At 61.4% G+C, this 13,322-nt stretch overlaps 4 protein-coding genes across 4 annotated transcripts; 3 read left to right on the plus strand and 1 right to left on the minus strand.

The window, feature by feature from the left end:
* Positions 1 to 5,431: 5,431 nt before the first annotated feature.
* PLICBS_007640 (uncharacterized protein) lies at positions 5,432 to 7,790 on the plus strand (the record flags this gene model as incomplete). Its single annotated transcript, XM_018321097.2, has 3 exons — positions 5,432 to 6,217; positions 6,270 to 6,350; positions 6,405 to 7,790. 3 exons carry the CDS (start codon positions 5,432 to 5,434, stop codon positions 7,788 to 7,790), a joined length of 2,253 nt encoding a protein of 750 aa, XP_018180994.2.
* Positions 7,791 to 8,614: 824 nt separating this feature from the next.
* Positions 8,615 to 10,342, plus strand: PLICBS_007641 (tubulin beta chain; the record flags this gene model as incomplete). Its single annotated transcript, XM_018321098.2, has 5 exons — positions 8,615 to 8,626; positions 8,826 to 8,849; positions 8,920 to 9,042; positions 9,106 to 9,896; positions 9,949 to 10,342. 5 exons carry the CDS (start codon positions 8,615 to 8,617, stop codon positions 10,340 to 10,342), a joined length of 1,344 nt encoding a protein of 447 aa, XP_018180995.1.
* A 409-nt stretch (positions 10,343 to 10,751) lies between these two features.
* Positions 10,752 to 11,725, plus strand: PLICBS_007642 (uncharacterized protein; the record flags this gene model as incomplete). Its single annotated transcript, XM_065601216.1, has 3 exons — positions 10,752 to 11,037; positions 11,147 to 11,260; positions 11,358 to 11,725. 3 exons carry the CDS (start codon positions 10,752 to 10,754, stop codon positions 11,723 to 11,725), a joined length of 768 nt encoding a protein of 255 aa, XP_065457288.1.
* A 214-nt stretch (positions 11,726 to 11,939) lies between these two features.
* Positions 11,940 to 13,277, minus strand: PLICBS_007643 (uncharacterized protein; the record flags this gene model as incomplete). The annotated part of the gene is made up of 1 exon (XM_018321099.2): positions 11,940 to 13,277. The coding sequence occupies one exon, from the start codon at positions 13,275 to 13,277 to the stop codon at positions 11,940 to 11,942; it is 1,338 nt and encodes a 445-aa protein (XP_018180996.2).
* Between the last annotated feature and the right edge of the window lie 45 nt (positions 13,278 to 13,322).

Raw genomic sequence — 13,322 nt, forward strand, 5'->3', positions numbered from 1 at the left:
CCCGACAGCGACCGCCTCACCACCCGGGGAGCCGCTGACGGGGGCCTTGGGGGAGAGGAGGAAAGGCCCCCCCCTTCGACGCTGCCGTGATTGGGCCTGGCGCCCTCTTCTCGCCGTTGGGCCGGGCCCTGCTGGGTTGCCCATTTCGAGCAAGGGCCTGTCCCCAGCAGGTTTTCAAACAGACCAGTGGATGCCACCGGGCAGGGCCACTGCGACGTCGCTGGCCAGTCACGGAATCCTCCCTTGAGTCGCTTGCCATGTTGTCGTGTGTGTGTTTGTTTTGGCAACTCGACTCAAACACTGACTTTGGCCGCTCGGGAGGAGGGAAGGGCGCGTCCCGATGGAGACCATGCGTGTTGGCGCGCGATCCCGCTCGTATGTACGTATCTAGATACGCACTTTGAATCTCCTCCTTCTCCTCCGTACATGATGCCATGTAAGATGTACGTGCTTGGTGCATGCGTCGAGCGAGGGGCAAACGGCTGGGCCGCTCCATCACCATGGATGCCATGTCTTGTGGAGCTGTGCTCAGCCCGCCCAGCCCTGTGCCGTGACGTGCTATGATGTGGTATAGCCAAGGTACGGAGAGACTAATCAGGGATGGACGGACTGCCGCTGCAGAGCCCCCCTCCCCCCAAGGAATGCTGGTGATGGAGTTGCGAGGTACGAGACAGTGCCGCGGTGAAAGCCCACGAGATTGACTTGCCCGAAGCCCCCCATCCTTTTGGCTCCTCCCGTGGCCTGCCGCTCAAATGACCTGTGGATGTCATGCATACGAATCACTGTGCTCCGTATTCAAAAAGGCGTCTCAATTGGAAATAAAGAGTACAGAGGTGCGTGTCTAATAGTGGAAACTGGGGCGCTCGGGGAGGCTACATACTACGTGCATGTTTTGCAGTCTCCGCAGAGGGGCGATCGCATGTACGCAGTATGGAAGTTTGCTCTCAAGGGAGGCTCTGCTCGCACGTTTTCCCACATCGCCAAAGACACGGCTCGGACGTTTCCAGCAACGGCGGCAACACGCAACTCTGGGCTTCCGGCGGCTGCAGCGGGTCAGTCGTTTCATCCGAGCACCGTCTCGCGCGCTTGGATCGGACCATGCGTCGTCAACAGCCGGGAATGGCCTGGCAACGGCGTGCGACGCGAGACGTCCGGCGTCGACGATGCGCCCCGGGGCCCAAAACATGCCAGAGTCAGAGGTTGGACACCGAGCTGCGTCGGCAATCAACCTCTGCTGCAGCGTTTAATGAAGGCGGCGGAGGCGTGGCACCAGTGGCGATGCCTGCCTTGGGGGCCCCCCTTCCAGAAAGTCAGCCGCATGGCTCGAGCATCACCTCGACCGCGATGCCTGCATGGAACCAAGGATGCGGTCTGGCGGCGGCGGCGGCGGCGACGTCGCTCACCAAGTCCTGCCTGTCAGGGAAAAAGCAAACAAGGGGCAAACGGCGGGGCGTGGCTGGGCCATGGACATGCATGCAACAGCGGATGCCCTTCTTTCGTCAGATACGGGTTACTATGCGCGCCCGGCCTCGAGTCATCTCGCATCAGGGAGTCCTTGCGAGTGAGATCTGTGGCACGACGGCGCAGTGGCAGGAGGCGTACTTGTACAGGGGCATACCTGCCTGGGCTGGCACGCAGGCGTCGTTGCCTTGCTTTGCCTTGCCTTGCTCTGCCTCAGCTCCTGTGCTGCAGGATGAATAATTCGTACCCTCGCCCTGTACAGGACGGCGAGCGCGCTTCAAGTCGTCCGTGCAAGGACAGGGCACGACTCGCCCCGTGCCCTCGCCGGCCCGCTGGTGCTGGGGGTTCTCGACTCAAGCGATTGGGGTCGACAATTTTACTTGGACTGTCTCAAAGGCCATGTGCCCCGAACAATGCCATCGACAACGGGCCAGCGAACGCCGTGGACCATGTCGGTTGTCGCGCGCAGGCCCGCGGCCGCCGGCGGCAAACAAGCGCACGACGACACAACAACAGAACAAAACAACAAACAGCACGATAACTGACCGGCCCGCTGACTGCAGCTGCAGCACAGACATGTCTGGTCAAATGGCAGCGCTTGGGGGACAACCGTGGTTATCACTTGAGACATTCCTCTGCATAGCGCAGCATCTTATTGCCCTCGCACCATGAACAGCGGCGCGACTGCGGCCTCCAAGGCTCAACCCTGGGGATATCGACGGCACATATCTTGCTTCGGTCACCAAACCGCGGGTTACCACTCCCGCAGAAGCGTCAAAGGGCTCCAAGTCCAGCTCGCCCTTGGCGTGACAACGGCTTTGTCAAGCCACGTCATTTGCGACTCCCCACGTCCCGACGTACGTACCAGTTCCCCGGGTTGTCCGTGCTTTCTTTTTACGAGAAGCGTGCCCATTTTTGGCACCGTTTCATCTTCAAGGATTCACCTGTCAATCATACACCTGCGGAGACTCCCTGATCCGATGCTGTGGGTGAGAAGCGAGAGACCGAAGGGCAGGTAACACTCGTCCCGATGCGCGTGACCAGTGACCACACGTCTCGACGTCGAGAGCACCCCGTGTCGGGGCAACAGACTGGCCTCTGCTCTCGGATCGACGAGGCGAATCCCGCATTGACTGGTGCGGTCGCATGTGTCTTCGCCGGCAGTGACTAGCTATGCAACCATCGCCCTCGGTCATCATGCCAGAGAACCTGAGACGACCTTCAACCACTGTGGCGAGCACTAGCTCTCCAGCTGATGCGAGGCCAATGCAAAGTCGCCGACGCCGCCATGCCAATGCGGATGCTCACACGGCTCCGACGGAGCACGAGGAGGTGCGCCCACGACCAAGTGCGGCGGCATGGGGTTTGCCAGGTCAGGGCAGGGCAGGGCCTGAGCCGACAAGCTCGGCGCCAGTTGCAGTCGTCAGGCGATTGATGTTTCCAGGCTCAGAATGAACCTGCGGGGCCATTTTATCGTCTTGCATTGGCAGCTCCATTCGCGATGCCAGATCAAGATCTGACGAGGGCGCTTGCGCACGGCGGCGGGGCACGCCGGGTTGCCCAGGGCTGCCCTTTCCCAGCTTGGGGACGACCGACTTTGGGATGTGTTGCGCGGCCTGGCAACAGGCCAGACGGACGTGCACGCTCCCCACGACACAAACTGTTGGTCACGGCGTGGCCGGTCTCCGAGGGCCGTGGGTGTCTTTGGTTGCCCGCTCACCCTGCCTGCCTCCAGCGAGGCAAAGCCACATCGTGAAGAAGGCTTTCTCACATGAGTTGCAAAAAAAGGAGCTGGAGCTGAGCAGTCACTTCTAGTGGCACCATTAGCCGGACGTGGAGGGTCTGACTTGGCGGAGGGTGTGAAACACTCCATGGTGGTTTGTCAATGCCGCGCGGGGAACACACCGAGCTCGCCCCCCTCTCGAATTTTCGTGCGACTGTTCCAAGGCGCTGGGATTCTGCTGCCTCAATATTGCTTTTTGTCGACGGCGCCGAAATGAGAAGATACAGGGCGGGCAGAACGACAGATGGGATCCATGTCAGACAGCGAGCGATCTTCGTCGAGCTTCATCTCACTACAGTTCCAAACGCGGTAAATCACCCGACGCAGGGCGACAGCAACAAAATTTGCTCGTCTTTCTCGAGCAACGGCAAGCCGATAGACAGGCGATGGAGCAAACAGGAAAGAATCAAACGTCCGTTTCTGGGGCCCGGGTCGAGCTGACGCAGCGTCATGGAGCTTTGGAACGGGTCCAAGCCGAGCTCGTCCGGACCTGGAACCAGGCCCAACCGCGAACCGGCATCTCTGTTCCAGTCCATCGGCGAGAAACGACCTCCACACTGGACATGGGTGGCGTGAATCAGTTGGCAACACCACGACCCGCGCAGCCGGCACTTGCTCACAGCCCGGAAGAGCAGCCTGGCACCTGCATGATGCGAGTGACCGACACCCTCTCTTGTTCAGCCGGGACCTGGATCACGCGGCACTCCAATTGCGTGCTTCGATATATTTTCTCGTGTGTCAGGCCATCGCCATTCCTTGTGGGAGGCGCCTCCATCGAAACAGGCTAATGAGTCCAAGCCACAAACTTCGCGCAAGAGCTCGGAACTTGGCGTTCGGCACAGGCTCCGACGCTTAGATGTTGGGGCTCTCAACGAGTTTCTGTCGGAGGCACCATGTGACCAGCGTGCCTTCCGCATACCAGACGGCTGAGCCCAGCACACCAGTCATGTTCCTGGGCAGGCAGAACACGCACGTCACGGTGAGCAATTTTTCATGAGTTCTGACAATCATGGCCGGAAGAGAAGTCTTGAGCCAAAATGAAGCTTCATGCCGGCTTCCTGTAGGGTAGTCGCCTCAATTGCACGGATCCCGGCTGCGCTAGACTTGCGAATTGGGAGTTGCAAGGAGTGTACCTTGTCTTGTGCCTGAACCCATTTCGTAACCACTTCGGCCTCTCTGGTCGGCAGCCAGCCTATCGGAGGATATCGAAGACTACAAGTCCCGCAGTTCGGCCACGCCGCTCGCTTAGTAGACTTTCGCAGCCGGACTCGCAACTGGCGACGCGCGACGCGACGCGACACGGACGCGGTCTAAATTAGAGTTTGAAGAGCGTGATTGGCTGGCCTGTATGAATTGGGACCGAGGAGCTCTGGCTGCTCCGATGGTGGCATTGGCGACTGCTGGGCCATTGGCTGCGTCCTCCGGACAAGGGGCCTTTTTTGAATTGGATCCTGGTGAGATCATCGTCAGGGTTCGTCTACGAATATGCCCTGATTTGGAAACCCAGCCCATGCCCGCGACAATGGCGCTGCTGACTGCGGATCCCGTCAGATGGGCCGCAATGCAAGCCATCGGGGCCTCGTGGGACGGCAGGAGGGAAATGACGGAAATGAGGGTGCCATGTGCGCAAGCGAAAAAGAGGGTCGTTGCTGCGGCCGACCACGATTCATCAATTTGGGGATTGACTGCGTTGCCTTGCGTTGCGTTTGCGCCGGGCGGCGCCGGCGGCACTCACCCTGCACCGTCGGGCGTCGGTGTGGCAGGCGGGCAGCCATTCGCTCGCTGGTCGGCGCCGGAGGCCAGCCAGTGTTCGGTTCGGTGGTTGCAGAGGCCGGGCCTGGCAATTTTCCGGAGCCGGCCCGGATCGGTCCGGCAGCCCCAGCGACACGGCCAACAGCCCACCACAGCAGTGGAAAGCCAGGCGCCAGGCCGTGAGCGGGGCCAGGCCAGGCGAGCCACCACCACACAGTAGCAAAACTTCCGCCAAACTGCCTTGAGCCTCGCCTACCACTCCGTCGAAGCCCGTCCGTACCTTGCTTGCCGCCACAACGCGAGACTCGATCTGCGCTGGCAACGTGAAACGTAGCTCGGCCACGTTGACGCAGCTGTCGTCACTGCTGCCACACCCCACGACCGCCTTTCCGCACCGCACCCGCACCGCACCCGCGACCCCGCGCCGCCGCAGCCATGGACGCCGATATCAAGACCGTGCTCCCCAACATCGACCCCATCCTCTCCGACTACTCGGTGGGCTACCTGTCCCATGCCTCGACGGCCTGGTCTGATGACGAGGACCCTTCCGGCCTATCCCCCCTCAGCGAAGCTGCCGCCACCGTCACCGAGCTGCTCATATCGGCTTCGGGCAAGGTGGATGCCGCCCTCGAGAACAAGATCAAGCAGCTCGTGGAGAAATGGGTCGACAAGTACACCGAAGCCAACGGTGGCGAGAGGCGGGGTCCGTCGACGGTGAAGCGCCTGGACCAGACCATCCAGGTCAGCACCCAGCGCAACATGTCGTCGACCCTCGCCGTCGCCACCGGCGGCGTTGATCTCGAGGCCGCCAACGCCCGCAAGGTCGAGTCCAAGGTCGACCGCAAGAAGCTCGAAAAGGCCGAGCGCAAGATCGCCGCCAAGCAGCAGAAGAAGACGTTCAAGACGGTCGAGTACGAGGCCTCCAAGCTGCTCGACCAGCCCGAGTCCACGCAGTCGTACGAGGAGTTTTACATGGCCGTCAACCCGCTGCAGCTCGGCTCCTCCGGCGCCAACAAATCGAAGGACGTCAAGCTGGAAAGCATCGACGTTTCCATTGGCGGGCAGCGTATCCTCACGGACACGACTCTCACGCTCGCCTACGGTCACCGCTATGGTTTGGTTGGTAACAACGGTGTGGGTAAATCGACGCTGCTGCGGGCGCTGTCAAGGAGAGAAGTCGCCATTCCCACCCACATTTCCATCCTGCACGTCGAGCAAGAGGTATGGCCCCCTGTGCATTGTTTTATTTATGGGGTTGTTCTGACGGCCATAGATTACCGGAGACGACACACCCGCTATACAGGCTGTTCTCGACGCAGACGTGTGGCGCAAGGTGCTGCTGAGGGAACAAGACGTAAGTGTCTATTTAATTCCCTGACATATCCACACACGGGATTGACGAAAGTAGGAACTGATGGCCAGCTTGGCGGACCTCGAGGCACGCCGCGCTCCGCTCGCCGACACGTCGGCCGACGCTGCCAAACTCGACCAAGAAAAGGAGGCCAAGGACGGGAAGCTGGGCGACATCCAGGGCAAACTTGCAGAGATGGAGTCGGACAAGGCGGAGTCTCGTGCGGCAAGTATCCTGGCTGGTCTCGGCTTCTCTCCCGAGCGACAACAGTTCGCCACCAAGACCTTCTCCGGTGGTTGGAGGATGCGTCTTGCGCTGGCTCGAGCCCTCTTCTGCGAACCCGATCTCCTGCTCCTCGACGAACCGTCCAACATGTTGGACGTCCCCTCCATCACCTTCCTCTCCGGATATCTACAGAACTACCCAAGCACGGTCCTGGTCGTGTCTCACGACAGAGCGTTCCTCAACGAGGTCGCCACCGACATCATTCACCAGCACTCTGAACGGCTCGACTACTACCGCGGAGCCAACTTTGACTCCTTCTACGCTACGCGCGAAGAGCGCAAGAAGGTGGCCAAGAAGGAGTACGAGAACCAGATGGCCCAGCGAGCTCATCTCCAGGCCTTCATCGATAAGTTCCGCTATAATGCCGCCAAGTCCTCGGAAGCACAGTCTCGTATCAAGAAGCTGGAAAAGATGCCCGTGCTGCAGCCGCCAGAGTCTGAGTACAACGTCAAGTTCCGGTTCCCCGAGGTGGAGAAGCTCTCGCCGCCCATCATTCAGATGTCGGGTGTTGCGTTTGGCTACTCCAAGGACAAGCCGCTGCTCAGGGACGTCGACCTGGATGTGCAGCTCGATTCCCGGATTGGCATCGTAGGCCCCAACGGAGCGGGTAAGACGACGATCCTCAAGCTCCTCATCGGGAAGCTGGAGCCGTTGAAGGGACTTGTCACGGCGCACTCTCGACTGCGAATCGGTTTCTTCGCGCAGCATCACGTCGACGCGCTGGATCTCACCGTGAGTGCCGTCAGTTTCATGGCCAAGAACTACCCGGGCAAGGCGGACGAGGAGTATCGGAGACAGCTGGGCGCATTCGGCATCACGGGCACGACTGGCCTGCAGAAGATGGGGCAGTTGTCTGGTGGTCAAAAGTCCAGGGTAGCCTTTGCATGCCTGGCGCTGACGAACCCGCACATCCTGGTTCTCGACGAGCCGTCCAACCACTTGGACATTGAAGCCATGGACGCCCTGGCGGAGGCGCTCAACGAGTTCGAGGGCGGTGTGCTCATGGTGTCTCACGACGTGACCATGCTGCAGATGGTGTGCACGTCTCTGTGGGTGTGCGATGGCGGCACGGTCGAAAAGTTCCCCGGCGACGTGCAGGCGTACAAGAAGAGGATTGCGGCGCAGGCCGATGCCGCGGGTGTGGTCAAGGCTCATTAACGCATGGATGATGCCGCGATATTGGGTGGTATATGCATCGTATATAGGGAGACGAATTTACGAACCAAGCCGTCTATTCTGCCACGCACTCCGTACAGCAAATGGCTCTGTTGAAGACATCTGGTGTGACTTTTGTGCGAGGATGCTGTGAGGTGCGCGGTCACCGGTGGGTCCTCATCTCAACGGAGCGGCGGGGAGCTCGCCGTGGTGAAGCCACCTCACTGTGCGTGCCCCTGGCTAGCCGAGACACGGAGCGCCGTCCACTGATGGCCGTTGACGTTTGCAGCGGGCCGAGCTCTATTTCTCCAGCACGACCACTGGAGGACATCGGCCTGACCTGGGCCGGTTTCAAGGCAGGACCGTCGAGCAAGGCAGCCAGCATGCTTGTCCAGGCATCCCTTCATTACAGGCACTTGTTGCAGCTCTTCAGCAAGGGCCAGTGCTGCAGGCTCCATCCCCGACGAGCCTGGAGAGCTGCAGCAGAGCTCTGGAAGCTCCAATGAGGCGCCTGGAGCCGCTGGTTTGGCGGGTGCCTTGCACTCGCCGTCTGTGCCGCCTTACCCCTTTGGGCCGCCGCACGGGCCCACGGTGGTAAACAAGCGAGAGTGAGAGATGAGGGGCCCGCACCTCCTGCCTCCTCCCCAGCCGGGGGGCCGTGGCGGTGAACCAGCTCATGCACCCTCCAACAAAAATCAACACTCCTGCTCGTCCCTTGCCTCCTCCCTACCCACACAACTCCGGATCGTGAAGCTCACCCCAGCTCGTGATTTCTTCCCCGAAAGCTCGCCGTACACTTCGCTCGTCGACATCCTCCAACCGCCAACATGCGTGAGATTGTGAGTCCTCTCTCCCCTCTCTCTGCTCTCTGCAGCCGCCAGGCGGACCCCTCATCCCGCGACGCGTCCTGAGGGAGCCCCTGATTTCTACCCCGCCGAGAATCGTTCGACGCCATTTCGGCCCAAGCCTCACCACCACGCGTGTCCGTTGCGATGCCGCCGCGAACTGTTTTGCTGACCTGGGTTTTTCGTCACATAGGTTCACCTCCAGACCGGCCAGTGCGTAAGTAACATCTAGCCTTCGCTCCGACCGGTAACGACGCGTGCCCGGTTCGCTCACAATGTTTTGATAGGGCAACCAAATCGGTGCTGCTTTCTGGCAGACCATCTCTGGCGAGCATGGCCTCGACAGCAACGGTGTCTACAATGGCACCTCTGAGCTCCAGCTGGAGCGCATGAGCGTTTACTTCAACGAGGTATGCTTTGTACCGCGCGTGGCGTGATGCCTAAACGGACAACTGATGCTGATATCCGCAAAGGCCTCGGGCAACAAGTATGTCCCTCGCGCTGTCCTCGTCGATCTCGAGCCCGGCACCATGGATGCTGTCCGCGCCGGCCCCTTCGGCCAGCTCTTCCGCCCCGACAACTTCGTCTTCGGCCAGTCTGGTGCCGGCAACAACTGGGCCAAGGGTCACTACACTGAGGGTGCTGAGCTGGTCGACAACGTCCTCGACGTCGTCCGCCGCGAGGCCGAGGGCTGCGACTGCCTCCAGGGCTTCCAGATCACCCACTCCCTGGGTGGTGGTACCGGTGCCGGTATGGGCACGCTGCTCATCTCCAAGATCCGCGAGGAGTTCCCCGACCGCATGATGGCCACCTTCTCGGTCGTCCCCTCCCCCAAGGTCTCCGACACCGTCGTCGAGCCCTACAACGCCACCCTGTCCGTCCACCAGCTCGTTGAGAACTCGGACGAGACCTTCTGCATTGACAACGAGGCCCTGTACGACATCTGCATGCGCACTCTCAAGCTGTCCAACCCCTCGTACGGCGACCTCAACTACCTGGTCTCCGCCGTCATGTCTGGCGTCACCACCTGCCTGCGCTTCCCCGGCCAGCTGAACTCTGACCTGCGCAAGTTGGCCGTCAACATGGTTCCCTTCCCCCGTCTCCACTTCTTCATGGTCGGCTTCGCCCCCCTGACGAGCCGTGGCGCCCACTCCTTCCGCGCCGTCAGCGTCCCCGAGTTGACCCAGCAGATGTTCGACCCCAAGAACATGATGGCTGCCTCTGACTTCCGCAACGGCCGCTACCTGACCTGCTCTGCCATCTTGTAAGTTTCTCATCCTCTGCCGCGCTTGATGCCTTGACTGACCCGCTCGCAGCCGTGGCAAGGTCGCCATGAAGGAGGTCGAGGACCAGATGCGTAACGTGCAGAACAAGAACTCTACCTACTTCGTCGAGTGGATCCCCAACAACATCCAGACCGCCCTCTGCGCCATCCCTCCCCGTGGCCTCAAGATGTCGTCCACCTTCATCGGCAACTCGACCTCGATCCAGGAGCTCTTCAAGCGTGTTGGTGAGCAGTTCACTGCCATGTTCCGTCGCAAGGCTTTCTTGCATTGGTACACTGGCGAGGGCATGGACGAGATGGAGTTCACTGAGGCTGAGTCCAACATGAACGACCTCGTCTCGGAATACCAGCAGTACCAGGATGCCGGTGTCGACGAGGAGGAGGAGGAGTACGATGAGGAGGCTCCCCTTGAGCACGAGGAGTAGAAAATTACTCAGTCGTGTTCACTGGGCCGTGTTTTTTGCCAAACGTTTGCGTTGCAGAGCCGGCAGGGTCATTTCGCTTCGGGTTGTGAGATTGTGCGCAGAGGTTCTAGATACCTTATTCAGACGATGCGATCATAGCACGCAACCAAATAACAAGTACTAAAGTACCAATACCTGTGTTTGGAATGCATTCTTGGTGCTTATTCACGATACGTTAAATCCCACAGCTTGGCATGTACTGCATAGGGAGGTTCTGAAGGCGTTGAGGCTCCTTACATCCCATCTGACCGTTGTGAAGGAGGCACGTGATCGAATGACTAAGCACCAAAAAGTTGCTGCGACACGATCCCAGCGTCGCCAAATCCCCAGACACATCCGCAGCATCGATTGCGGCAACAACGCGAATCCAATGGCCTCTACGTTTGCTCCGATTCGGGGCAAGGCGTTGGGTCACGCCCTGCGCGGCGCGCCGGCCGTGTCGCTGCCGGGATTCCTCGTGCCGGCGTGGCAGCGGTTAGCGGCACAGCGACAGCACAAATTCTCGACGACGACGAAGCGGCCCTCGAAGCTGGGGCGGACGCCGATTTCAATACCGCCGGGCGTGGAGCTGACTATGGGGGAGCCCAAGTCCTCGCGGAGCGCGACGTCGTACGCGGCGACGGTGAAGAAGACGATTACGGTCAAGGGGCCGCTGGGTATGTTTGGTCCGCCTGGGACGCTCTCCCCCTCGGGCAGCAGACTTGAGGGAGGAAGAGCTCTGGAAACGAGCTTGGAAACGAGTGTCGGCTGACCGGATTGGCGCAGGGACCCTGGAGCTGGACGTGCCAGAGTTTGTCGGCTTGACGCAGGACCTGGAGGACCGGACGGCGCTGCTGAGCGTCGAGGACGCGAACGTGAAGCATCAGAAGGAGATGTGGGGTACGTCCATCTCTACTCAACACTACCCCATTGCGCGATTTTGATTTTTTCGTTGTGACGAGAGAATTGGTGGGCTGACAGGAAGCGTTCTGCGCAGGCACGACATGGTCCTACCTCAACAACCACGTCATGGGCGTGTCCGAAGGCCACACGGCGATCCTGCGGCTGGTGGGCGTGGGCTACCGAGCGAGCGTGGAGCAGCGCGGCGCCAAGGAGACGTTCCCGGGGCAAAAGTTCCTGTGCCTCAAGCTCGGCTTCACGCACCCGGTGGAGGAGGGGATCCCGCGCGGCGTGACGGTGACGACGCCGGCGCCGACGCGCATCCTGCTCGAGGGGCCGGACCGCGAGGTGCTCATGTCGTTTGCCGGGCGGGTGCGCAAGTGGCGGCCCCCGGAGCCGTACAAGGGCAAGGGCGTCTTCATCAACGACCAGACCATCAAGCTGAAGCAGAAGAAGATTAAATAAATGCGGGGTGTTGCGTGGGTGGTAGGCGCATGGGTGACGGTGCGCGTGTATTACGGAAAGGGGGTTGTGGAAGAAAGAACTTGTACTACTAGCATGGCTGTCATATACTGGGGTTATCATCAGATGAACCCGTCTATCTGCGTCCCTTTTCCGCATCCCTCTCCTTTTTCCGTGCCTGGATCAATGCAAATCGTCGTTACAAGAGACGTAGTACCTACTGCTTAATCTTGAGCACCTCCTGGACGGCGTCGAGGACCGTCGCGTGAACGGCGGCCGGCGCCGCGACAACGCCCTTGTTGTTTGCGAGGGTACGGCCGACACCAAAGTCGAGCCTCTTGCCGTGGATGTCAGTGACCTGGCCGCCGGCCTCGCGGACGATGAGGTCGCCGGCGGCGTGGTCCCAGATCTTCTCCTGGTAGGTGGCCTTGACGGGCAGGCGCAGGTAGATGTCGCCGGCGCCGCGGGCGATGGAGCCGTACTTGGCCTGGCTGTCCATGCGGACGCTGGGCTGGGTGATGCCGAGGCGCTGGGAGATGAGGGCCTGGTCGTCATGGGCCGAGTGGCCGGCCTCGACGCTCTCGCAGAATGTGGCGGCGGCGAGGTCGCGGATGGGCCGCATGGAGATGGGTTTGGCGGGCTCGGCGAGGGCGCCGGTCGCCAGGGGCCGCGAGGTGGCGCCGCGGGCTTGCACGGCGGAGAAGAGCACGCCCCGACCGGCGGCAGCGTCGTCGGTCTGGTTCGCACCGCCAATGTCGGTGGTCAGGCGGGCGGCGTCGTCGACAGGCAGGTTGGGGCAGCCGAGGACGCCGACCTTGACGTCTCCGTCGACCATGAGGCCGAGGCAGACGGCGTACTGGCCGCCGCGGAGGAAGCCCTTTGTGCCGTCGATGGGATCAATGGTCCAGATGCGGCCGCTGTTGCCGCCCTTGCTGTCGCCCCGGTCGATGAGCTCGAGCATGGCGTCGACGCTCGGGACGGCGCCGCCGAGGACGTCGCGCTCCGCTGCATCGTCGGCGAGGCGCGTGTCGCGGACGAGCTCCCAGATGGTGTCGCGCAGGGCGGGGTCCTCGCGCAGCTGGGCGGCCTCCTCCTCGGCGACGATGGCGTCGGCGGGGAAGTTGTGGCGCAGGGCGGCGATGATGAGGGCCTGGGCGCCGAAGTCGCCGACGGTGACGGGGCTCTTGTCCCACTTGTCGACGGTGCCCTTTGCCTTTTCGTGGAAGACGCGGCGGGTGAGGATGGCGGCGCGCTGGACGGCGAGCTGCGCGACGAGGAGCTCGCGCTCGTACGCGGGGGCGGCGGAGGAGGAGGACGCCATGGTGACGGCGGCGGCGGTGGCGGCGACGATGCTCGGACGGCGGAGGAGGAAGTGGTTGGAGAGCTGCCGCAGGCGGGGCACGACGGAGGAGGCGTTGGGCAGCAGGATAGCCAGCGTGAGGACGAGGAGGGACAGCAGGAGGAGGAGGGGTAAGTGTCTGGAGACGAAGGAGGGACGAGACGGGTGCGAATTGCGTCGGCGGGGCGGTGTCGTCGTCGTCGTCGTGTCAGACATGTATGTGGTGGGTGGGTAAGCGATGATGGAGTTTTGGAGGGGCAG

The sequence above is a fragment of the Purpureocillium lilacinum genome (assembly GCF_023168085.1).
Source record: "Purpureocillium lilacinum CBS 284.36 DNA, scaffold_5, whole genome shotgun sequence".
In the NCBI taxonomy this organism is placed as follows: Eukaryota; Fungi; Ascomycota; class Sordariomycetes; order Hypocreales; family Ophiocordycipitaceae; genus Purpureocillium; species Purpureocillium lilacinum.